The 25596-nt window shown below is 44.6% G+C and overlaps 2 protein-coding genes and 1 pseudogene across 4 annotated transcripts; 1 reads left to right on the top strand and 2 right to left on the bottom strand.

Moving 5' to 3' along the window:
* Positions 1-1710: 1710 nt before the first annotated feature.
* Positions 1711-2178, top strand: LOC308530679 (ribonuclease pancreatic-like; the record flags this gene model as incomplete). The annotated part of the gene is made up of 1 exon (XM_081107374.1): positions 1711-2178. The coding sequence occupies one exon, from the start codon at positions 1711-1713 to the stop codon at positions 2176-2178; it is 468 nt and encodes a 155-aa protein (XP_080963500.1).
* A 1001-nt stretch (positions 2179-3179) lies between these two features.
* Positions 3180-18352, bottom strand: LOC308529374 (ribonuclease K6-like). Of its 2 annotated transcripts, none has more exons than XM_081105441.1 (3): positions 18129-18352; positions 17308-17767; positions 3180-4237 (listed from the first exon to the last, which is right to left on the bottom strand). In XM_081105441.1, exons 2-3 carry the CDS (start codon positions 17761-17763, stop codon positions 4160-4162), a joined length of 534 nt encoding a protein of 177 aa, XP_080961567.1. In that variant the 5' UTR covers positions 17764-17767; positions 18129-18352; the 3' UTR covers positions 3180-4159. The 2 variants fall into 2 exon arrangements, with proteins under 2 accessions (XP_080961567.1, XP_080961568.1); XM_081105442.1 differs by lacking the exon at positions 3180-4237 and adding an exon at positions 16995-17221.
* LOC308529365 (tubulin polyglutamylase complex subunit 2-like) lies at positions 5818-7533 on the bottom strand (annotated as a pseudogene). Its single transcript has one exon. The product of its transcript is annotated as a tubulin polyglutamylase complex subunit 2-like (transcript).
* Positions 18353-25596: the final 7244 nt, after the last annotated feature.

The raw sequence follows: 25596 nt of genomic DNA, 5'->3' as shown, positions 1-25596 counted from the left end.
ACTACAACGTTCACTAATGACTCATTGCTATCTTCATGTTGCATTCATTTCCCTTATGTGCCTTACTCAAAGGCACACCATTTCTCTCCATTAATATTAGCAGAGAATATTTTAGCAGCTGATTTCCTGTCATTAGCCTTGGACTGACTTGTTTGGTGTGTGCAACAGGAAATCTTTTGCTTTCAGAGAACAAGAAAAATAGGTTTATTTGTGTTACACTTATTAATTTGTGCAGTTATTCAGTGTCTGGTAAATTAATGTTCAAGAAAAAATACTAATTTTTATTAAAATGTTCTATTACTTTATGTTAATGATTACTCATTTATTTCAGCCCTTTGTATTCAGCATGTCTCTATTGCAATAAACCTACATTTCTATAAACATTAAAGCTTTTGTTCTTTTGCAGCCCACATAAATTTAAACCTTGTTTATGTGGCCTGTGTTAGCCTTTGAGTTTGACATGCTTGATGTAGAGTCTTCCTTCTTACCCAAACTGTTCAGGCACTCTACCCTCCTTCTCCAGATCTGGGAAGCCAGACAGCCAGAGACAGCTGTATACCTCTCCCACTTCCCCCAGGACAGCTGCTGTTAGGAGATTTCTGGTCAAAGCCAGACTCCTGGGAAGAGAGAGGACCTCCTTTTTCCTCCCTCTCGTTGATTACATATTATGTGCCATTTGCTAATCTCCAAAGACCATTTGGTGAAATAGTCCCCAGAGAAATATAAAGACTTGGTTGGGGTTTGAGCATCAGGGCCTTAGTGACTTCCCCTGCTATCCCTGTGAACCAGCAGGGAGATGAGATTCCCATGGCAAGAAAGGCTCCTACAGGCAGACTCATTCCTCAGGGTGCCTTTATTTTCCTCTGGACTGACACCCAAATGCTCCTCCCACCCTTTTCACCTTGGAAGCCAAGCCCCTTTGTAATCTACATAAGCTCCACTCCCCAGGGATCCAGTGACTGCAGAAACTGGCCTTCCACTTGCTCTTGCCTGGAATCCAAGCTAGAGTCCCAGGTAGGGGGCCCAAGAGGTGGTCTTAGGAGGAGCTTCTGCTTAAGGTCTGGAGAGGAGGGAGGGAGTGTGGGCAAGGCTAAACACTAAGTTTGGGCTAGGCAAATGTAGCTGGGGACAGGGCTGGGATGGGGGCAAGCATTCTGGGTGCAGAGAACACATAGGTCTGGAGAAGGAGCAGTCCCACGTGGGCAAGCATCTCTCTTTGTAATACAATGGCATCCCTTTATGATGCCAGTGCCAGGCACTGGGTTGAGTTTCCCTAGTGTTGTAGAACAACCAGCTCTTTCCGCCATGACCCTGTATGTCATGGCAGTGACTGCGATACAATTTGGCTCATGATTTAGACAAAAATATCTTCTATTGACCCACTAGAACACTGAGTACAACTGTATTTCAGATAAAAACCCTCCAGTATTCAAAAACAGGACCCCTGAGATTTTAGGTCACTTTGGAGGTCACACCCCGAAGGGAAGACCCGGCTCCCTGTCAATAGTAGGGGTCAAATTCTTTGGAGGTGAGTACATGTGTTGTATCACTTGGAAAATCTTGCAGGAAGAAGAGTGTCTTTCTGGCTGACCTGAAGGGAGACTGTAAGCCAGAGAGACCACAGGTGGCACCTGGGGTTCTCTTCTAAAGTGATTCTTTTCCTCCTCTTTCCCTTCACCAGCTAGGCTCCTCCAGGGGACTGAGGCCACCATGGCTCAGGAGAAGTCCCTCATCCTGTTCCCACTGCTAGTGCTGGTGCTGTTAGTGCTGGGGTGGGTCCAGCCTTCCCTGGGCAAGGAATCACGGGCCATGATGTTCCAGCGGCAACACATGGACCCAGACGACCCCAGCAACATCTCCAACTACTGCAACCAAATGATGAGGCGCCGGCTTGTGACAGAGGGACGGTGCAAGTCATTGAACACCTTCATTCACGAGCCTCTGGTAGATGTCCAGGCCATTTGCCTCCAGGGAAACATCATCTGCAAGAATGGGCAGCCCAACTGCCACAAGAGCAGCTCCCGCATGAAGATCACAGACTGTCGTGTGAAGAGCATCTCCAAGTACCCCGACTGTGACTACCATACCAGCCACAAAGAGAGGCACATCATCGTGGCCTGTGAGGGAAACCCGTACGTGCCCGTCCACTTTCATGCTTCAGTAGAGGCCTCCACCTGAGACCAGAGCAGTGAGATGCCCCACCTCATTGTGTCACCTGTCTCCCCCTCCTCCCAGCTACCACTGAGGGAAATGACTCAAGTTAGGGCTCCTATCCAACACTAAAGTGTTTCCCTGGCCCGAGACTTGGTCCTGCATGGTGGTGGGGGGAGGTGGGGGGGTGAGGGTAGGGGGGAGGGGGAGGGGTGGGTTGTGAAGTGGGTCCTATGTGAACCACGTTACTGCTTCTTTCAATAAAACTCAGTTGCAACTACCTGGCTTCCTGAAGCTGTCTCCATTCAGGTTACTGTTAATGTGATTGCTTTCCTCCCAGAATGTGAGAACTGTAAATCTGGTTAACTTCGGTGAGCAGCAAGTAGAATCATTAAATGCCTCCTCTCTGACTCTTGGCTTTTAGAGAATTCTTTTTGGAGATAATCCCTTTTCAAGTAGATTCCTTGATGCCAAACATAAAATTTTTAGTGTGGAGGAAAGACTATTCCATGATATGATTCCTGTCCCGTGAGCTGGACCTGGGCCAGAAGAGAGATTGCTTCCCAGAAATCCCCCTTATAGACTGTCAGATCATAATTGATTACTCCCCACCCCTTTTAGCCTAAGTAAATTCATTGGCACCTGCCAGGTGTCCCAGGGATCCATTCTATCTCACAGCCACCCAAGACGGGCCTTGTATGTAAGTTTCCCTTAGTGAATTCTATTAATTAACAGACTGGAGTGACCAGCCTCTTTCATTGGTCTTTCCTTGCCCTCCCCTCAGGGAAGTAGGTTTTCAGTCCTGGGACCTTTCCCTGGGTCTGCATGTACTAACAAGTGTGGGCTGGTTAGATAAAAGGGTGCTGCAGAGGACACTCATGCTGGGTGAACCTACTAAAATCTCTGACACAGAAGGAAGGACAGTGTGACATCAGGAAGACCCTGCCCAGCTTCAGAGTGGGGAGGGGGAGGAGGGTATGAAATTATAATACTAAATTTTCTTTTCTCTTTCTTTTTTCTTTCTGTTTGAGTGAGCTATTACTAAATTAGAAAAATGACCATCTCTTACTTGGAAAATTGGAACTGTCCATTTAGGAGCTAGAAGGGATTTTAGAAGGAAAAAAAGTAGATTTCAACTTGTGTACAAACTTTCATTCAACTGCTGTAGAAGAACTTCTAAACAATGATGTAGTTTCACAGTAGCCTCTATAGAAGGCATGAGAGGGGTAAGGATGTACATGGCACTTCTGTCCTAATGTAACCCCTGCTTTTCTATAGAGGAGCAACCTGAATCTCAGAAAGGTTAAGTGGCTTGCTCAGGGCTGCTGCTAGTTCGTGGCACAGCTGGGAGTAGGTTTCCTTGCTTACCAGTCATCCTTTCTGCCACCAGAGTCAACTCAAGAAAAAAAATCCGAGTCTTCCTGCTTCACTACATGCTGTGGACTTGTGGCTCTTCCTGAGCTGACAGCTCTCACAGATTCCCAGGGTACTTGGCCTTTGAGTCTGTTTAGTTCTTGGCAAAGCTTCCTTACATTTCTTGAAAAGACTAGACTCAGCTTCTGTCATCACTTAGTCATTTTATTTGTCCCTTTGTTTACAGCTGCATCTGATCTAGACAAAGTCATAGGAAGAGGAAGGCCCTACTTCCATCCCGTTTAACTACTTCTGTTATTGTCTTTATATACTACATTTAAAAATGATGGAAGTGGCTATTTTTCTTTTGTAAACTGAATTCTTAGCCCTGGGAGCTTCTGTATAAGTAGGAGGGTCTGTAGGTCGGAGCCGCCAGACATCCCTACATTTCTGGGGTAATGAGAGTCTCACTCCTTACCAGCGGTGAGGATGCAGGAGGGTGGAGGGTGGAGGGAGAGAAAGGAAACTTTAATTTTTTAGATTTGTTTCTTTAGATATGATTTTTCTTAAGTTTATCTCCTCTTCTTCCCAAGCTTGAAACTCATCAGTTTTCTTCCTGCTAGTGCTAACACTTTAGTGGAGATTCTAAGAATGCTTACTTGGTGTTCTGCTGCATTTGTATCTGTACATCACCAGAGCTGGTTTCTGGGTCCTTGTACTTTCCGGGTACTAACTGAAAAAATAGAAAGCAAAAATGAGAAGCAATAAGCATTTTTTTTTTTTTAAGACCCAAAGGAATTGCAATTCGGGAGAATAAATTCAGGCAGAAACCCAAACAGTGTTCTCCCTTTATAGGGGCTCAAGTTTTTATGGGAAAAGGGGAGAAAGATGAGGTAAGTTGTATTAAAGAAGTTTATTGGTGCTAGATGAGGTAGGGTTAGATTTGTACTTCATGGGTTGGCTTGAGATTCACCTGAAATTGTATTTAATTTGTTGGTTAGCAATCTGGTCATTCTCAAAGTCTAATTTCACCAGTCTTTACAAATAGGATAGTCTTGGCCTTCTTGGAATTATGGTGGTTTGGTCCAGCTTGTAAGATAAAGAAAAATAAGATGTTCAGAGCAGTTCTTCTGTAATGGCTACTTAGACTTTATTTTAACTCTATATCCAGTAGTTTGCTTTCTTCCATTTCTGTCATCTGTGACCTGTTTCTTTGTTTCCGCATTTTGGCTGCTTCCCTCTGTTGATAGAGTGGCTTTCTGTGCTAGGTGTCCTATAAGGCCCAGTGGCTCAGCCTCCCCAATTACCTGAGGTGAATACTCTTGGTGCACCCCTTTGTGGGCTTTGTACACAGTCTTGTTGTAGTTAAGTCATGATTGTTGTAGGTATCACTGGGAGGAATTGACCTTCAGGCCAATTGGCTGTGAGAATCAGCTGTGTCTACGGTGGGAGAACTTCTGTGCTGGAGACACCCTTCTGGGGCAAGACTTGCTTCAGTGGGGCTTTGGTGCTCACTGAGTCTGTCCCCTGAGTGTGTCCCTTATGGATCTGAGGAGTTGTAATCTGGATGGTCTCACTCTGACCACTGGGTATACTGGCACTTGGATCTCTAAAGAGGTGGTAATTTAGCCTCTTCCTGAGGCTACCCAGCAGGAGCTATGGAGAGATCTGCAGATTCCTCTTCTTTGTTTGGGGTTTGGAGGTGCCCAGATGAGGCCCAGCTATGAAGCAATGCAAGCTGCTGTGGGGCCTTGGGGCTTCTTTTGGAAGTTCTGGGTCTCTCTGACCCAGCTGCAGTTTTTTAGGTAATTTTAGATTGCAAAGGGATAGGTCATTCATATGCAAGAGCCTCTGCATACAGCTTGGGTGGGGCAAGGTCTCAGGGAATCAACAGGGTGGAGCAAACAGCTATGGCTGATCCTCAGCTCTGCCTTAAGAGGCCTGGGGTCTCAGTGTCCTGAGGTAATCGCAGCAAGCACCTCTGAGAGAACGCCTCCCTGGAGTTCTGCCTGATGCCAGACAGTCCAGTTTCTCCCTGTATGAGTCTGGGTCCCCAGAGACTTGCCCGGAACTGGAGTTCAGAGCAGTCGGGAGCTTGTGCCTCCCTCCTGATTGAAAAAGACAACCATGTCCTCAGTTGCCAGCCCTCTCCGTGCACGCCTCCGTACCTCTGCACTTTACTTCTGCACCTCCTCTGAGTCTCAGTGTGCTTTTCTCTTTCCTTCTAATTGTAGAATTTCCACTCAGCCAGCCTTCCTGTGGTTCTGGATGATGTCCATTTTGTCTCTTAGTTGATTATTTTTTTTTGGAAGCAAGAAACTTTATTAAAAAAAACCTGGAAAAAAATGCAGATTTGTGGTGAAGGATATAAAGAACATACAATTATATTTTCAAGAGTGTCCGTGGGACATTATAATCACCAAATTAAGGTATCAACATTCTCTAGAAAATATTAATTGAACTGAGGAAGAACAGTGGCAAGATTATAATGGGGTGCCATCCAATAGAATTTTCTGCGGTGATAGAAATGTTCTAGTATCTCTGCACTGTACATGTGGAATCCACTTGCCACATGAATATTCAGTGTGGCTATAATGCAAGATACGTTATAAGGACATGGATTTGTAGTATAACTTAGATTTAAATAGCGACATGTGATTAGTCGCTACCAACAGAACATTGCAGTTCTAATGCCTCGTGGTTCTAAACCAGCGGCTTCTTTGGGGCACTCCTCAGTTACTGCTGGGGGGCTGCTTCTGGGAAGAGAGGAACCTCTGAACAGATCTATTTGGCTACTTTAAACAAGATCTAAAATTTTACACAGCTTCTGGAGGTAGGGGTGGCATGAGAGGAGGACTCTCGGGGAGACCTGAGTATGCCCTTCCAACTCCTGGCTAATTCATGGGAGTAAGAGGCCTAGGGTTTGGTCACTCAGATGGGAGGAGGCCCTCAGGCTTGGGCCCCCCTGGGCATCTGTGCATGGAAATCATCACTGTGGGGCTGCAGGGAGCTGGGGGTAGGGGAAGGGAGACTCATTTCCGCACAGGGTTTCCAGAGCCAGAGGAGGATTTAGGGGTGGAGGGGGTGGAGGGAGGACCCAAGGACCCTTTCTGGCTGCCTTCAGATGGAACAGGCTCTTTCTTTTTGGGGATTAAGATCTTGTTCTTGCTCTTGAACACTTTGCTGGGATCCAGCTTGTTCACAAAGGAGTCAGTCTCTTCAGTGAGCAGGCTCGTGTTGTAGGTGATGGGCTTATACATATTGAACCATTGCTTGGCCTGTGGGCTGATGCCATAGCTGGTGAAGGCATAATGCCACTGGGGCAGGCCCAGGTGCGTGAGGAGCAGGCGGTAATAGGCTGTAAAGGTATCTGTGAGGAAATGCCAGTACAGTGCTCTGTCCAGGAACCAGATCTCAGTGTCTTGCGCTAATGCTGGTTTCCCTTTTTTGTGGACGAGGCAAACCTTCCCATTCCCATTGCAAAGGTCCAGGTCAAATATCACACTGCGAGAGTCAAAGTGGGGCTTCTCTGGCTGGTTCTCACTGGGCTTCTTGTGTATTGTCCTCCAGGTCAGCCCGAGTTGGTGCATTAGGAAGTGAGTACATGGAAGACTGGCTGAGTTGAGTCAGTTTTGTGATACTATTAATTGCCATGTTGCCCAATGGGATGGTGTGCTCATCCAGCTTCACACTCCATGTCATGTGGAAGCCGTTGGTCACCAGGTAAAAATTCTTGACATCCTCAGGCAGCACAGTTATTTTTTTGTTCCCATGAAAAAATCATATGACGTTCAGCAGGTGCCTTTTCTATGATGGTCACCTCTGTCACACCTGGGGATGATTCCAGGATGCGGGTGACCCCCAGGGTCAGCTTCTCCAGGTGCGACTTGCAGGAGCCCCGGGCTGGGCCGGAGCGGCGGCTCCTCCATGGCTCTCTAGCCCGCTCTGTGCACGTGGCCAGGAAGGGGGTTTGGGGCCATCCAGCGGGTAGCGCCACAGGGCCGGGCTCCGCCCCCGAGCCTCAGCCATCACGTTCATGGCATGCCGGGAGTTGTAGTCCTAGGTGCTGAGGCCGTTCTGGGGCTCTCATTCTGGTAGCCCTGACTAGAGCTGCACTCCTTTCAGCTGTATTTTTGAAGTGGTTGTGCGAGGCAGCAATTTCAGGTGTTTACCTATGCCACCATCTTGGTTTTCTCCCTTAGGCTCTATTTTAATATGGCTCCACTCATGTAATCTTCCACCTGGGTCATGAGACCACTGGGACCTCCATCTGTGGAATAAAGTGATAGGTGACAACAGATGGTCCAGGTTCAGACTTGCACAGCCAGGGTGCCAATGGGAAGGAAAGTGGTCTGGACAGGTGGAGACTGGGAAAAGAAAGGTGGGGTCCTGTCCTGGAGGGGTCAGGCACAGCAAGAGAAACAGTCATCAGGCGATAAATGAGAGGTCTCTGTTCTGTGGGGAGACTATTGCTACCCCACAAAAAAAGGAGTACTATCTAGTCCAGTTATGGCGAACCTATGACACGAACTCATTTTTTGGTTGATTTTTGTTAAATGCATTTAAATATATAAAATAAATATCAAAAATATAAGTCTTTGTTTTACTATGGTTGCAAATATCAAAAAATTTCTGTATGTGACACAGCACCAGAGTTAAGTTAGGGTTTTTCAAAATGCTGACACGCCGAGCTCAAAAGGTTCACCATCACTGATCTAGTCCCTTCTGATTAACATGGCAGAATTACACCCCAGTCCTTTCAGCATTGTGATCTCTACTGATTGATTAGTGCTAGGAGGTAGGGCATCATTAGTAATTACATCTGGTTTGGCTAAGAAAGAATTCAGAGCCAAAAACTCAAATACAAGCGAAAGTTAGAAGAAGTGAGCCTGCTGAACTGCTTGACTTAAGAAACAAATTACAGAGGCAAAAGAATGCCTTTTGGAGTTTAGGAGAAAGAAAGCAAAGATAATGCACCCGAGGGAAGATGGGGAAAGGCACAGGCATGCTAGAGAGAGTGTGCCTGGGGACAAAAGGTGCAGAAGGGTGTGGGTGTATTCAAGTGAGGGAGAGCACCTGCTGGGTTCTTCATCTTAAGGGCTTTTATTTGTTTTCTAAAGGTGGGGACTTTAGGGGAGGTCTCAGAGGTGGATCTCGATAGAATATGCATCAGCTTCCCAAAGTGTGTCCATTCAGGGTTGTGATCTCTACTGATTGATTAGTGCTAGGGTAGGAGATCATTAGTAATTAAATCTGGTCCCAAAGTCAGCCATGTCATTTCTTCATCTGGTTTTGCTGCTTTTCTGGGCCTGGAGCTGAAACTCAACTGAGGCCTAGCTGTTATCTCTAGTCTGACCAAAACGCTCTCTGTGGTCAACAGATCCAAGGCTTTGTTCATAAGATTATTTTATGTGGGTCAGAACCTCATTTTTCTGGGGGTTTAATGCTTCAGGGAATGGTCATGCAAGGGCTTGTATGGGAGTTGTATGATTCTATTCCCTGCCCCCTTGTTCCTCTTAAAAAGGGGATCTAAATTGCATGATTAATGATATAAAAGGTCAAAGGGTCTAAACTGTATGACTAGTGACATGCTAGGGAGGAAAGGTCACCTTGGAAGTATGATCCAAGCCTATAATACTTGTTTTCTCTAGTTTTGTTCCTTGTTAGGGACCCAGGGATTTCCACTCATGACTTTGGTTCCTGCTCTGCTTATGCCTGTCTAGATGCCTACTCTGTTACCAGAAGACTAACCCAGGCAGATTATCCTTAAAATGGAGGTACTAACATGGGCATCTGCTTGAAGGCAGAGATAATCATGTCCAATGAAGAATAATATTAATTTTCAGAAGATTCTTTAAACGAAACAAGCTTCAATAATTCTACATTCTCAGTATACAGATAAACACATATTAGTGTCCCAGCTCTTCCTTACCCTTGCAGCTTTAAGTGTATCTGATATTGTAGGCAGTTACACAGATATGACCAGAGTAGAAACTACAGGCCAGATACAGAAGGTTACCAGGATAGAAAGTCCCGAGTGCCTAGCAATGGGGGAAACTTCGTAAACAAGTATTGTATGGTGGGACTTCACCCCTAAGGTGACCTTTCCTCCCCTAGCAGATCACTGGTCATACAGTTTATATGCCTTGACCTTTCATATCGCTGGTCATGCAGTTCAGATTCTCCCCTGAACTTTCATCTCTTGGAATGTTGCTAGTCATGTGTGAGACACCCTTAGAGGAGGTACAAGGGGGCCAGAAAATAGCATCATACAACTCTCATGCAAGCCCTTGCATGACCATTCCCTTAAGTATTAAGCCCCCAGGACAATGAGATTCTGACCCGAATCAAATAATCTTAAAAAGAAAGCCTTGGACCTGTTGACCACAGAGAGTGTTTTGTTCAAACTAGGGATAACATCTAGGTCAGATGTGTTTCAGTTCCAGGCCCAGAAAAGCAAAACCAGATGAAGCAATGACATGGCTGACTTTGGAACCAGATCCTCCCCTGAGATCTCCCCTAAAATCCATGCCTTTGGGAAATAGATGCCCTCAAGATGAAGGACCAGGTCTCTCTCTCTCTCTCTCTCTCTCTCTCTCTCTCTCTCTCTCTCTCATAACCATACTTTTCCCTATCCCCTTCTTCCCTCAGGTGCACTCTCTTTCTAGAGCAGTGGTTATCAACCTTGGCTGCACATTAGTAACAAAGAAACAGAATTTCCAGAGGATGAGGCCCAGAAATCAGGATTTTAAAAAGATTCCCAGGTGATTCTAATGTGCAGCCAAGGTTGAGAACCACTGCTCTAGAGCATGCCCAAACTTTTCCTTCCCTCTTTCTTCCCTCAGGTGCATTATCTTTGCTTTCTTTCTCCTAAGCTCTGAGGGCCCTCGTTTGCCTCTTGTAACTTGCTTCCTGAGTCCATGCAGTCTAGCTGGCTCACTTCTTCCATGAATTACTTCTACTCCTGTGACTTCCTAAATAAACTTTTGCTTGTACTGGAGTTCCTTGGCTCTAAATTTTTTTCTTAGCCCAAGTCAAGGATCAAGGTTAAACATCTGGTGTCCTCCACTGATTACATATCCAGAAAATCATACTGTGTTCTGCCTCTCTCTGTGGTAAATTCTTCCTTCAGTTCCATCAGAAAATTGTCCACCAGTCTAGTATTAAATCCACAATTAAATGAGTCCTTCAATTAATAGGAAGTGGTCGTCATATCAGACTCCTTCTTTCCAAGAGCTGCCGCATCAGTATTTGTATGCTGAGCTTTCTCTCTGTGAAGTGAAGGCCTGCTCCCAATCCCCATGCTTGCCTTCTTAGTCTGATTCAGGCCTCACAGAGCAAGTGGGATCACTAGGGGCTCTGAATCTATTCACTCATGGTAGAAAGCACTTTAATATTTTTTTTTTGGATTTGATATAGCTCTCCACATGAATAATTCATGATTTATGATGGAGATCCTACCTAGAAGTTTTGTTGCCTGTACAAGGTTTGTGTGCCCAATGCTTAAAAACACACACAAGAACAATATTTAAAACATCAGAGTTTGAAGTAAGCAAATATTCATTGACCAAGAAGATCCAGCTCAAGAAGATGGAGGGGGAAGGGTGCCTTATAGCTTCCACAATTCTATGTTAAGAGAACCCAGATTTCAGGTTCATTTATGTCAAGGAAAGGGAGGGATGGGGGAGGTGGGTAGGGTTTTAGATAGTTAGGCATGACCAGGGTCCAAGAAAGAGCAAGAAATTTCTAAATTATTTTGTTCCTATCTGTCCCCTGACCCCAGCTGAACTGAGTCTGGTCTGGAGACTCCTGTAAATCTTTGATAAACTGTCATTACTTTGTATATATATCCCCACCTCTTTGGAAAAGGCTCCTTCTGACAAGTGGCTGCTCTTATAAAAACTCAAACCTTAAGCAGAATTCCACCAGTTAGTTAGCATATCTATAGTGGGAGATATTAGCTGGAAGGCCATGGGAGAAATTTGGATTAAAATTAAGATATCAGAGAGAGCAAGCATTTCACCGTTTCAGGTACAAAATGAAAGTGTACCTCTTGAAGACTAGACAGTGGCACGCCTGGAAGCATCTCAACACTGTTTCCCAGGAGCCACTTTCTGGGGGACAAATCATTCAGTGAGTTCACATGTACTTTGGGTTTCTTTGTGGTTTGCAGTAAGTGTAGATGGAAAGGTGTTTTCTCACCTTCCTCCCTCCAATGCTTATTGGGCCGAGCCAGCTCAGCCAAGGATTCACAAGCCTGAGTGAGGGTGGTGAATGGATGAAGAAATGACAGACAAAGAGAATAAGCTGGGTCTAGGTCAGCGGTTCTTAACCTGTGGGTCACGGCCCCTTTGGCAGTTGAATGACCCTTTCACAGGGGTTGCCTAAGACCATCCTGCATATCAGATATTTACATTACGATTCATAAGAGTAGCAACATTTGCCTAACGGTTCCAGCCACGGGCAAACTACGGCCCACGGGCTGGATCCGGTCCGTTTGAAATGAATAAAACTAAAAAAAAAAGACCGTACCCTTTTATGTAATGATGTTTACTTTGAATTTATATTAGTTCACACAAACACTCCATCCATGCTTTTGTTCAGGCCCTCCGGTCCAGAAATATAACCTGAAACTTTTGAATTAGCTATTTTGCTGTCTGGGTGTTACAGGTATTAATTAGATTAATTAACAGGATAATTTTTTTCAAATGTAGAAGGAAAAGTTAGAGACATTCCATTAAGGTGGAAATTTTTAAAAGATTATTGAGTTAAAAGATTATAAGAATTATATTAAATAGATTTTAAAGGATTCAATAACTGATCAGAAACTTAACAAAATTGGAAGCTAATTTTTCAAAGAATAATAGGTTATATTATTAAGAGCTGTTATAAATTGGAGAACTCAAGTCACACCATTGAGTTCACCCTGATACCATTGTAATTAGCTAGTTGTTAATAACAGGGAAGGAGCAAAGGGAAGGGCAGACATTATAGGTATATTCCCTGCAAAGCACTGGGGAGGGAACTACATAGGGAAGATAGATGCATGCCCAGTAAAATTGTGCTGACAAAGGGAAGATACTTGCCTACCAGTCATACCTAGGAACAGAGATTATTGGTCAGAATGGGCATGGCCACTGACATAGCACGAAGATTTGGGATATATAATCCCCGAAGTTCATTCTCTTGGTTCCTCTTGGCATTCTTGGCTCATGACTAATGCTTGGCTTCTTGGCATTCTCCCATGTGGCCAACAGCCATGTGGACCCCCCACACACAATGGACTAGTGGACTGCAACAATAGTCTGATGCTGACCTGGACCAGGCTCCTACATGGAAAGCATTCAGGATAGTGACTCTGATTTTAGCTCTAATGAAACCCCATCTATCTAAACCTATCTCTCTCTCTCTCTCTCTCTCTCTCTCTCTCTCTCTCTCTCTCTCTCCCTATATATTTATATCTCTATCTCTATCAATCTATCTATATCTATACCCATATATCTCTCTATCTCTATCTCTATCTCTATCTCTATCTCTATCTCTATCTCTATCTCTATTTCTATCTCTATCTCATCTATAGATATTTCTTCTATGACAGGCCTAAGGGAAATGGGACTTTGGAAAACAAGTGATGTTAATTCCCCAGAAATAAAAATCACGCATTCTCCCGTGCTAGTCTCAGAAAATTATTTTTCTGGGATATTACAAGCACAGCAACTGGGAGAGTGGACCCAAACTCTTCCCTGCTATCACCCCTACTGGGTATCCACCTTTTCAGGTGTCAAGTGGCCCTGGCCTGTTTTTTTCTTCCCAAGAGGACAGCCCTTGAATATCCATCACCCTTGGATCCCAGGCACCTGAAACCTAAAATGTCATATTTCATTCTTTGTTTCTAAGACATGACATAAATGTGTGGTATAAAAAAAGGTGAGCCCAGTTAGGACAACTATGAAGGAATTGTCTGGTTTGGAAAGAACTTTCTGTAGCACTGGTAATTGACAGACTTGTAACTGCTTCAATATTTGGCCTTTCCAATATGCATTGTCTTCGAGTGCCACTTAAAGATTGCCACTCTACAAAGCACTTTGAATTATATTATCCTTTTAACCATGGGGGTTATTGCTCAATAACATGTGAGATTGACAAAGACACTGAAACTCCCTCTGTGAAAGTCACCTGTGAAAGGGAGCAGAGTATGCCACCCCAAAATATACCTCTTTGGAATAAAAATTATTTTTAGATTATTACTTTGAGGAACTGCACACACAGAAGAAGCCCTGAAAACAGAGTGGAAGTTACCCTTTTATAAGGGAAATTTATATAAAAAAGAGGGGCCTGTTCCAGGCAAAAGCTATTACCAGAGATTCCTTTTTTATTTGGGAGACTTATCTATATCACACAGCAACCTTTGTCTACCATACATTTACTCTTCTCACCTTCCTGTGAATTGTCTTCTACCCTTTTGAAGTCCCAGACTTCTACCCAGTTTCTTAGTTCAGGATGGTGTATAAGGCTCAATCCTCTGCCACCTTTTGAGTCCCATATTTTTGTGGGGCTCCCATATGTACCTATATAGTTAAAATTGTTTCCTCTTATTAATCTGTCTTTTTACTACAGAGCATTCTCAACCAAGAACCTAGAAGAATAGAGAAAAAAATTATTTTCCTCCCTTACACCTAGAGCCAACATGTCAAACTCGTGGCCCACGGGCTGCATGGAGCCCACAACAAATATTTTTGTGGCCCAGACAATATAACAGTATGTAAGAAACACTTTAATAAAAATTTCATAACTTAATTTTTACAATATACTGTTACACATAATTATTAATAACAAACTACAACGTTCAGTAATGACTCATTGCTATCATCATGTTACATTCATTTCCCTTAGGCGCCTTACACGCAGGCGCACCATTTCTCTCCACTAATACTAGCAGCAAATATTTTAGCAGCTGATTGCCAGGTCATGAGTCTTGGACTGACTTGTTTGGTGTGCACAACAGGAAATATTTCACTTTTGGAGAACAAGAAAAATAGGTTTATTTGCTTGAAGCTTATTTGTGCAGTTATTCGGTGTCTGGTAAGTTAATGTTCAAGAAAAATATTAATTTTTATTAAAATATTCTATTATTTTATGTTAACAATTACTCATTAATTTCAGCCCTTTGTATTTAGCATGTCTCTATTGAAATAAACCTACATTTCTATGAAAATTGAAGCTTTTGTTCTTTTGTGGCCCACATAAACTTAAACCTTGTTTATTTGTCCAGTGTTAGCCTTTGAGTTTGACGTGCTTGATCTAGAGCTAACCTTGCTCTCCTTGGAAAACTGGCAAATGCAAGCCAAGATCTCTCTAGGCTGACAATGGTGTGAAAGTATTAGAGCATACAGTTAGTTAGGTAATAACAGAAGAGGAGGGGATGAATGGAACAGTCACCCTGGGGAGTAATCGTCATTGTTCTGCCAAAACAGCAAAACACCCCACCTAGTTGTCCAGGCAGGAAAGATAGCTTTACAGTCACTCCAAAGGGTAACTGACTTAATTTTACTGGATTAATGGAGGGGCAGGGAGGGAGAAAACAGCAAGGGGGAATTCCTTTTACATAGTGCATGTCCAGTAAAAGCCAAGTGATGAAGTAGAACTGTGAGGCATGTGCAGTAGAAGCCAAAATGGTGACCATACAAGGGAAGGGCACTAGCCTGGGAAAGTTTGGGGAAAGGATAGGATTGAGGAAGGGCACAGGCCCCAGAGAATCCAGAAAAGTGGTTGGGGAAGACACAAACACAGCCTGGAAAAGCCAGGAAAGGGGTTGGGTGGTCCAAAAGAAAGATTGGGCTTTCCCGAACCCAAGAGAATATATGGAAACTAGGCAAAGAGCACAGTGTGTGTCCTTCCTGGAGCTTACCCCTGCCCTTCCTTCTCTTGGGCACATAATTTTGCCTTCTTTTCTCCTAACTCAAAGGGTCCTGGAAAGACTTGCAATCTGGGGAGCAGTAAACAGAGCAAAGGACTCTCCTCTTGCCTCTGTAACTTCCTTTTCTGAGTCCACGCAGCTGTCCTATAGCCTGTCTGCTCTCTCTGCCTCTCTGAAAGCTTACTATCACTTGTCACTCTAATAAATCTTGCCATTGATTTAATGAACAAAATATACTGATGAACAAAATAGATCCAAGAGACATAGAGCATGGAACAGACTGATGAATTTTAGAGGGAAGGTGGAGGTTGGGGGAATGGTGGGGAGTGATTAACCTGGCAACTTAACATGCATACTAAAGGCCCCATACACGAAATTTGTGCATGGGTAGGATCCCTAGTGGCTGTCAGCTGCCAATTGGTCGGCGCCTCCCTTCCCCAGCTGCTGGCTTCTGGTCAGGGCCTTTTTTCATTCCACACCACCCCTTGGTGGTCAGCACATGTCAGCGTGAGTGATTGAGCTCCGAAACTGTCGAACTCCCAAGGGGACACTTTGCATATTAGGCTTTTATATATATACTAGAGGCCTGTTGCAGGAATATTCCTGCAAGAATAAGGCTCCATGCGGCTGGAGCGAAGCAGAGAAGGGAGAGAAACTTGCTGAGGTGGGCTTTGCTCCCGCTCCCAGCTGCTGCAGCTGAGCTAGCCCTCCCGCTCCCAGCTGTTGCCCCTCCCCCCCAGCCACTGCCCCTTATGCTCTCAGCCACAGTGGTTGGGTTTGCCCTACCGCTCCCATCCCCTGGGGCTGGGCTTGTCCTTCCTATCCCAGTGGCTGGGGCTGGGCTTTCCCTCCCACTCGCAGCCGCTGTGGCTGGGCTTGCCCTCCCACCTCCGCCTCCCACCTCCGCAGCCTTGGCTCCGTTTCTGTCCTCGCGGCCTCTACTTAGCTCCCTTCGGTACCGCTCGGCCTCCATGTTGTCCTCAGTCTTCGCTTGCAGCTGGTATATGCAAATTGACCACCATCTTTTAGCTCTATAATTGAAACATTGTATCTTTTGGAGCTGTTGCTTCAGGAGCTCAGAGCCGGCAGCGGCAGGCGGGGAACCTTGGCTTCCTCCATCACAGGGGCAACCAAGCCTCATGTTCGCTTCAACTGCGTGGCTGCCGGCCGCCATCTTGGTTAGCAGTTAATTTGCATATCGCCCTGATTAGCCAATGGGAAGCGTATTGGAGGTACGGTTAATTACCCTATTTGTCTATTATTAGATAGGATAGATATGCATAGCCCATGGACACAGACAATAGAGTAGTGAAGGCATTGGAAGGGTGGGTGTGGGGTGGAGGGGGTCAATGGGAAACAAACAAATGGGACATCTATAATACTTTCAACAATAAAGATAAAAATAAATAAATAAATAAATCTTGCCACTATTGCTAAACTCCTCCTATGTGAGTGTCCTGAAATTCTTTTCCCGTGACCCAACAGAAGTGCCTATTTCCAAAGGGTGTTGGGACAGACCTGCCTTAGTGTCAGTCCTCTTCTGGTAACAAAAGGGTTCTCACTCATACTCTCATTAGAATGCAGCAGAAAGTGGTTTTATTGCTGTTAAAACAGTATAACAAAGCTTGGCAGAAGTTCCCAGGTTAAAAATATGGAGGTCTGGACACTTCTTTGCCCTCTTCCTTATTGCCTTCCTTTGAAACAGCCAGAAAAGCAGGAAAGAATCCTAATTTCTTTATGTCCCAATGCTGGTCTGGTGTCCTTGACACTTTAATTCTTCCAATATCTTCCTTTTCTTTTCTATGGGAACCAGGGAATCAACAAAAGAAAAGGCAGAAGGGAATCTGAAATAAGTGAGAGGCAAAATGATAAGAACTTTAAACAACCTTATCTAAGTGTACAGGAATCAAATGATAGGGAGGGTCTCTCTTCTGAGGGGGGTCACAGGCAATAATGAAGAACTTGTACTGGGCAGCATCTTTGTAGCGGCAGTTAGGATACTTCCCTGCAATGAGATTGCAGTTAGTGAGGTTAACAGGCTTTGGGCTCTGGTGGCAATTGTTCCGGCCATTCTTGCAGACAATCTTGGGCAGCTCACAGGCAGCAGCCACATTCTGGAAGGAGTCATGCAGAAAGGTGTTTTGAGGCTTACAGTGCTGAGTATAATTATTGACACCATGCATTGCCTTGTTGCATTGGAGAGGGCTCGGTTGTATATGCTGAATTTCAAACCACTGAGCTTTGGTGAGATTCTTAGGCAAAGCATAAAGTGGATACACGGGTCCCCATAGTCCCAGCAGCAATAGGAGGGGAGGAAAGCGTTCCAGGAGATCTAGCACCATCTTTCTGTGTAGGAAGAGGGAAGAAACAGTAGTAGTAGAAGCAATAAGAGCAAAATTATTATCTATAACCATTTAGATTTTTATTGTAATTTTTAAGATTTCATAATTCTTTTTTCTTCTAACCATCTTCTTTCTCACTTGAGTCTTACAATTCTGTGATGAGCCTGAGGAGGATTATGAAGAAGACCTTTCCTCTTATTGGCCAGGCCTGATTCTTCTCTTTGTCCTATACTCATGGGTTTGATGGCCCCCATGTCAGAAACCTTGTCTCTTCCCTCCTGAAATATTTGTCCTCTATCTATTTGACTTGGACCTGCCAGCCATCTTCACTGTCCTCGTCTCCCCAGCCCGGAGGCTTCTCTTACCAGCTTTCCACCTTGGTGCTCCCACTGGAAACAGAAGCAGTAGTTAGTCCCAGGGTCACAGGCTTTTGTAGGCTGTTTCTTCCTCAGGCATTCCAGAGCTGCCTGCCTTCTCAAGGGAAAGTTCAGATCCCTTAGGAAAGAGGAGGGCTTGGAAGATAACCTTTTTGTGTGCAATGTGGATGAGATAGACCTTCAAACTCACTGTTTAAAATCGTATCAACATCACTAGAGGCACAAGAAGAGTAAGCTTACTTAAAGAAACAGTGTGACTCAAAACTCAGTTTGAGGAACTGATCACTTCCTGATGTGGGTTGTTTGCTTCCTTCCTGATTTGAACCTTCATTTTTTTGAAGTTCTATGATTTCAGTTTCTTAAGAGTAAATCTGATATAATAGCTGCCACATACTTGATAAGGCTGTAAGTCCCAACAACAGACTTGAATAAATTATTCATTTATGTGGACAATTATTAGAACAGATACTGAGCTACTCAGATTTCATCCTATCTAATAATAGACAAACAAGGTAATTGACCGTACCTTCGCCACACCTCCCATTGGCTAATCAGCGTGATATGCAAATTAACCACCAACAAAATGGCGGTTAATTTGCATACGTAGGCTCCAAGCAGTGGAACAAAGACTAAAGGTGAGCCGGAGCTGCGAAGACGGAAGGCGGAAGGCGGCTCCGGCCAGAGCGAAGGCCTGGGTCCCAGGTGCCAGAGGAAAACCGGTGCCGGCAGCCAGGAGAAGGGAAGGCCTATTGCACGAATCTCTTCTAATAAAAGAGACTGGTGTTCTAATAAAAGAGACTGGTTTTCTAATAAAAGAGAGTGGTGAACAGAAAAATACATTATATATTAATAAATATAAACATCACTGACAGCTCTGATAGAGAAAATGACATGGGAATGTGAGGAGACAGAAGAGAGGAGGGATCATTGGAGGGCACAACACCTGAGCTGAGTTTTGATCATCAGAAGTGAGATGAAGAGGATGGTAAGGGCATCCCCAGAAGGAAACTCTGTGTGAAGAGACCCATACACATGAAGAAGAAGGGAAATTTTGGATATTTGGTTATTGAATCTATTCTTATCTTCCCATTGGTGCTGCAATATCCTTATTCAGAATCTCATTGTCTCATCCTACATGTTCTCCCTACCTCTAGCCTCTTTTCCTTCCAACTGTTAATATAAAAACATTCAAACCTGAAAAGAGTTTTTGTGAGTTTATTTGAGCCAAACTGTCGACAATTGCCGGGAAGCAGAATCTCGATGGATTGGGATAATGCTCCAGGGAATGGAGTTTTTTCACCTTATTTTATACTTTACATTAATGGAGGAGATGTAAGAGGGTTACATGAAATCCATTGGTGATAGATTAAGGAGGCGGAGAAAGCAAAGTGGAGGGGTGGGGGTAGAAACTTCTGGGATTGGATAAAAAGTGAAATGATAGACACATTACTTAGGTGGTTAGCAGTCAACAATTAACATGGCAACAATAACAATGAAGGAATTTGTGATATTGAAAGGGAACGTAAGACATTTGTTGGGGTTAGCTATCTGAATCTGTGCCAGTAACCTGCATTCTGATGCACACTCTTGCTAGCCAATAATTAACTCCATTCTTATCTGTGATGCCTGTCCTGCCTTGCAGAACCTGTTTCCTGGAATACTCCCGTTTTACAGAGGCCATAAACCATGAGCCATATACAACCCCTGAAGGAGGTTGGCAGCACTGGTGCCAGACAGGCCAAGCCTTTGAGTGTAATCTCACTTCCCCCATCCCAACTCATGGGAGGCTGCAAAGCCTGTGAAAAGTCCAGAAGCCTGATCCATATTTGGGGGACAAAGAAACTAAGGGTATAAAGGGAAAGCTTCATCCATATTCATCACTCAGGTTTTGGAAACAGACTACCCTGAGTCACTGCACTAGTACAGCTGCAAATAAAGGGTTTTTCCTGAATTTTCTGAGTACCTGTTGTTGTTTTTCAGCTGCCTGGTAAATTCTGCAACATAATTTGGTTCCCTGACCAAGAAACATGCAGCCGAGTTGCCCTTTTGAGGTACTGCTGCCTGAGAATAGGTGGGTGGGCCCTCTCCACCGAGCCCCCACAATGAAGGGAATGGCGCCATCAGCGATTGACTGAGTCCCAGTCTTCCCCGCACTCAGTTGGATCAGGCCACCCGCTGTGGGCTCCAGTGGACTCCAAGGAAGACAGGAAAGCCTTTCCGGGACCAGACTTCTGATCAGTAAGTTTCCCCGGGGACCCAGTCTGAGTTCAGTCCTGCCTTTAGGCGCAGAAGATGCGACCGATCACTGCCTATGCAAAACATTTGCCTCAGCTCAGGGACTTTCCGTGGGTGGAAGTTGAAACTCAGACTGACTGGTGTGTGAATGTGAGTGTGAGTCTGCGTGAAGTGAAAGTTCCCTTGTGGTTGTCCTGTGTCTCTGTTAACTGGGAGGGACTACACCGTTTAACTTCAAACATGGGCAGTAGTTCCTCTAAACCCGCTGTATTAGAATGTATGCTAAAGAATTTTAAGAAGGGCCCAGACCACTGCCTGCAATGCAGATGCCTCTCCATGAAATCAGGGGACCCCAGCTTATGGCCGAGGATGGGAAACAGAAATTCCAGGCCTGGGAAATACATTCTCCCAAAATAGTCCATTGGGAAGAATGCTGACATTCTGGGGAGGGGCAGTTCCTGAACCAGGGACAGAAGACATTGCTCTGTGGTGTAAACGTTTAGTGTGTTGCGCACACCTTCATAAGAGTGTTCGTGTCTCTTTGTTGTTTAAAGATGGGGCAAGTCCCACTTTGGGGAAACCCAGTTAGGTGTGCTGAGGCTGAACATGTGACAGAGACTACAGGAAAGTTCTAGCAGCTGCCACGAATTTTTTATCTTGAGGACCCTGCCTGCTCTCCCTCTCAGAATGTTGGCCACCAGAAACTCTTACTTAGTGAGGTGTCTGTGTGTCTATAATATAATTTTGGCTTTCTATCTTTTAGGGACTTTAGTTTGCTCTTCCCTGGGTTATGAATATGTATAGGGACAAAAATTATATAGGGAAGTAAACTCGGTAGGCTTGGATGGGCAACAAGGTTGATGCTTCCATGATAATGGGCAGTTCTTGAATGAGGATGGATTGATCCTGGGAGCATATGACTCCCAGCCAGATTTGTACGTCTTTTCTTTGAACAGAAAGGGCATCATGGTTGACAGCATAATTACTGTTTCCCATAAGTATAACTAGTCCCCAATGTTCTATTTTTCCTCATAACATTGGGAGGAACAGATCTATAGAAGTACCTTCTAGCTGTGAAGCAGAGCACTCCTGTTTTTATAAAGAAAAATAAAATAAAATGGTACTTTCACATTGAGTTATCCCTGTTACAAAATTGGTAATAATTGGCTTTAGAAATTTCAAAGTTGCTAAGATATAATAAATAGATGTAACTAAAAGGAAGGATTTATGATAAAGCTTTTCAGTAATAATTATAAATGTTAATAATAAAAGTCCAGTTACTCAAGAGGAGATTGACTATTCTCTCTGTTGGAGGAAGGGGCCAGTCATCCTTTTCTGTGTAAAAGTAGAGACGCCTAAAAGAGAATAAGGGCAGACAGAGAAATGTCCCCTCCCTTTGTGACCAGGGGACAATCTGAGGGAACAGCCAAGATGGCGATTTACAATGCCAGCCCCCCCCCCCTCATCCAACTGGCCCTGAGGCCTCCGTGCTTCCACAAACTAGCTTTTCCAGGTTGCGAAAGGAGTTGGAGCAGTGGGGGAAAAAAAAAAGTTAAAACCTCTGCTGGACAACCCACCTGACTTAGCTGACCAGCTAGACCCAACTTTGGGCCCACGAGTGTATATGCAGACCTGCGTTAATGTCTATCTTGGGAATACTATTTTCAGGAAAAGAAGGGGGAATGATTTGAAGGTTGGCTATCGCTATCTGGGAAAGGGAGCACCTGGCTGGCCCTGGCATGCTTCCAGCAGATGTAAAATTTCCAAACCCGGGAGCCCCAGTGGGACCTTAACAACAAGGCCCATAGGGGACACATGGGAGGTCTCCCAGGGAACTAATAACTAAAGGGATTAGGGAAGCAGTTCCCCGGTCTCAGAACCTAAATAAAGCCTTCAATATTCAGCAAGGCAAAGAAGAAGGGCCTTCTGAATGTTTCAAGACTAAAAGATCAAATAAGAAAGTACTCTGGACCAGACAACGAGGACCTGTTGGGCCAAGAAATATTAAAAATTACATTTTGTCACCAATAGTTGGCCTGACATCTCAAGAAAACGGCAAAGTTAGAGAACTGGAGGGATAGAAGTGCAGAAGAGCTGTCATAAAAGGCTCAGAAGGTCTATGTACATAAAGATAAGAAAGGCAGAAACAGGAAACTAACATAATGCTCACAACTGTAGAACAAGTGGCTCAGGATCTCAGCATGTTATCTCTAAGGAAAAATGTGGCAGTTTTGAATCCAAGCAGCTTGAGGTCTGAGAACAGGCTGTGGGTCCTGCTCCCTTTCCCTCCTGCCTTTTTCTTCAGCCTCCTAGGCCTATACATAATTTTCCAAAGTCTTTGATAACTTAAAGGCTTTAGAGCATTGCTGGGTTAAATGATAAACTTCTAAATATCTACACTAATAAAAGAGAAACATGGTAATTGGTGAACGACCGCTACCCTTCCCATTGGCTAATCAGGGCAATATGCAAATTAACTGTCAGCCAAGATGGCAGCCGGCAGCCTGGCAGCTTGAAACTAACATGAGGCTAGCTTGCTTCAGTGACGGAGGACTCCAACGTTCCCCGCCTGCCTTGCTGGCCTCTGAGCCTGCAGTTTCAAACATTGTAACAAATATAGATGGTAAACAAAACACCAGAAACCAGCTTTCAGCCGGCTGGGATCTCAGAGCTGGAGTTCATACAGAGTTTCGAGAACTGAAACAAACCAGATACCTGCGTTCAGGAGCGGAGGCCTAAGAGCTGGAGCCTCAGAGCTAAAGCTGGCCCAGAATAAAAAAGAAAAAAGAAAAAAAGGAGCAGTTGGGAGCTTCAGTCCCAGCCTGAAAACAGCCCTCAGCCCCTCACCCAGACTGGCCAGGCACCCCAGTGAGGACCCCCACCCTGAAGGGTGTGTGACCAGCTGCAAACAGCCATCATCCCCTCATTCAGGCTGGCCAGGCACCCCAGTGGGGACCCCCACCCTGATCCAGGACACCCTTCAGTGCAAACCAGCCGGCCCCCACCCGTGCACCAGGCCTCTATTCTATATAGTAAAAGGGTAATATGCCTCCCAGCACCGGGATCAGTGGAACTGAGAGGCCTCCCGACACCGGGATCAGTGTGACAGGGGGCAGCACCCAAACCCCCTGATTGCCCTGCAGCTCTGTGTGTGACAGGGGGCAGGGCCACAACCTCCCTATCGGCCCTGCTCTGTTCATGACAGGTGAAGGTGCCCCAACCCCCTGATCGGCCCTGCTCTGTGGGTGATAGAGGGCGGCCCCCCCCCCCTCCGCCATGGGCCCTGCTCTGTGTGTGATGGGGTAGAGCCATAACCTCCCCATCGGCCCTGCCCTGAGTGTGACAGTGGTGGCGCCCCAACCCCCTGATCGGCCCTGCTCTGTGGGTGATAGAGGGTGGCGCCCCAACCCCCTGATACGCCCTGCTCTGTGTGTGACAGGGGGGAGCTGCTCAACCCCCTGATGGGCCCTGCTCTGTGCGTGACAGGGGGTGGCGCCACAACCTCCCCATCGACTCTGCCTTGAGTGTGACAGGGGCGGTGCCCCAACCCCCCAATCGGCCCTACCCTGAGCGCGACTGAGGATGGCATTGCAACCTCCCAATCTGCCCTGCTCTGTGCATGACAGGAGGCAGCACCCCAACTCCCCAATCGGCCCTGCTCTGAGCCCAACCAGGGGCTGCACCTAGGGATTGGGCCTGCCCTCTGCCACCGGGGGGCAGGCCTAAGCCAGCAGGTCGTTATCTCCCAAGGGGTCCCAGACTGTGAGAGGGCACAGGCTGGGCTGAGGGACCCCCCCCTCCCACCCAAGCGCACAAATTTTTGTGCACCGGGCCTCTAGTTTGAAATAATAGGATACTGAAACATTAACTAAGCTGAGTTTGCCTCCTCTGGAGAATCTAGAGAATGAAGTTGAATCTGTTAATGAATATCTTGTATTTTATTTGAAATCTCTCTTAAAATATAAATGTATTGCTAATCTGAGGAATGTTAATCACTTACATGTCACCTAAAAATTAAGGTTAAGAATTCTAACTAATTGGAAAGAAAGTATGGCTTTGGTGCAATAGAGAAAGCATAAGGCATGGAAATGCATTTTGAAGGAGAAAGAAGGTGGTTTGTAAAGCTGGTTATTTCTGAAAGTTGTAAAAATGTTTCTGAAAGTTGTAAGAATGTTGGTGAAAGTTATAGAAAGTTTGTAGGAAGAAATGGTAAAAGAAAATTGAATAAATGTCACAGGACAGTAAACTAGGACAAGCAGAACAAGGAAACTGAGATAGTAAAGCAGTAGTTTACAGCCATCTAGAAAATCCTATCTTCCCTAAACCAAGGACACTTAAGAGTAAATGATTTGCATTTTGCCTCTCTAACCAGAGGGTAAATAGCTTATGTCAATGTACACAGGGAGACTGATAGTAGAAATCCAATTACTGTCATTTGCTGTATGGCTTTCTCTATGGCACTCTACTGACTTCAAGTCTTCAGAGTCCAGACATGACTCTTTAAATCATGACACTCCAGTCAAGGACAAATGAAGTTAGAAAATAAGCCTTATTTTGGTTAGTTTTTTTTCTAGTAAAATGATTATATTAATCAAGTATTTAAGAAATAAATAAAAAGACCATCTTTTAATAATGGGAACTGAAGTATGCTAGCTTATGTTTGTGTCTAATACACTTTGATATATAATCTTTTGATAAAATTAAGTTTGACAATCCTTCAGGAGTTTCAATTTTAAAAAACTTTCTCTTCACCTAAAATTGTCTTTAGATCACCCCAATAGGCTCTGAAATGCCTCTCACGAAGGAAAATTTTATACTGAAGGTACATAGGAACTCTTGTCAAATAAAGTTATAACTAATGGTTATTAGTTATAATATTATAGAATGTTGGGCTTTACAGAAAGGACAACATTCCATGTCATCTGCATTATAATGAAATCCATAACCATGTCATTTTAAATTTCTCCTTGTCATTTGGAGACAGTTACTGTTTTGTTATAATGCATTTGGAAAAATATTACATCTTCTGAAGAGTCCATAGAAAGAACTGGCAGGGAAAATCAGAAGATCTTAAAGCAAGTTAGTGTATTTTTCTCCCTATGTGATCTCTCTGAAATTTGGCAATTCTTAATGAATAAATCATGGCAATTCATTTCTTTGCGAAAACTCAATAAGACTTGTTTCCGAATGTGGTTTTATTGACTGAAAACTTTGACTGGAG

The sequence above is a fragment of the Myotis nattereri genome (genome assembly GCF_964212035.1).
Source record: "Myotis nattereri genome assembly, chromosome: 1".
NCBI lineage: Eukaryota > Metazoa > Chordata > Mammalia > Chiroptera > Vespertilionidae > Myotis > Myotis nattereri.
This window is presented reverse-complemented; position numbering and strand designations above follow the sequence as displayed.

Bases quoted from the DNA above. Each gene is read 5' to 3' on its own strand.
- LOC308529374 (XM_081105441.1), bottom strand. From the start codon at position 17,763: ATGGTGCTAGATCTCCTGGAACGCTTTCCTCCCCTCCTATTGCTGCTG. The intron at 4,238-17,307 runs GTTGTTTAAAGT...CTATTTTTTCAG, and splicing joins TTCCTGTACACTTAGATAAG to TTAGTACCCGGAAAGTACAA.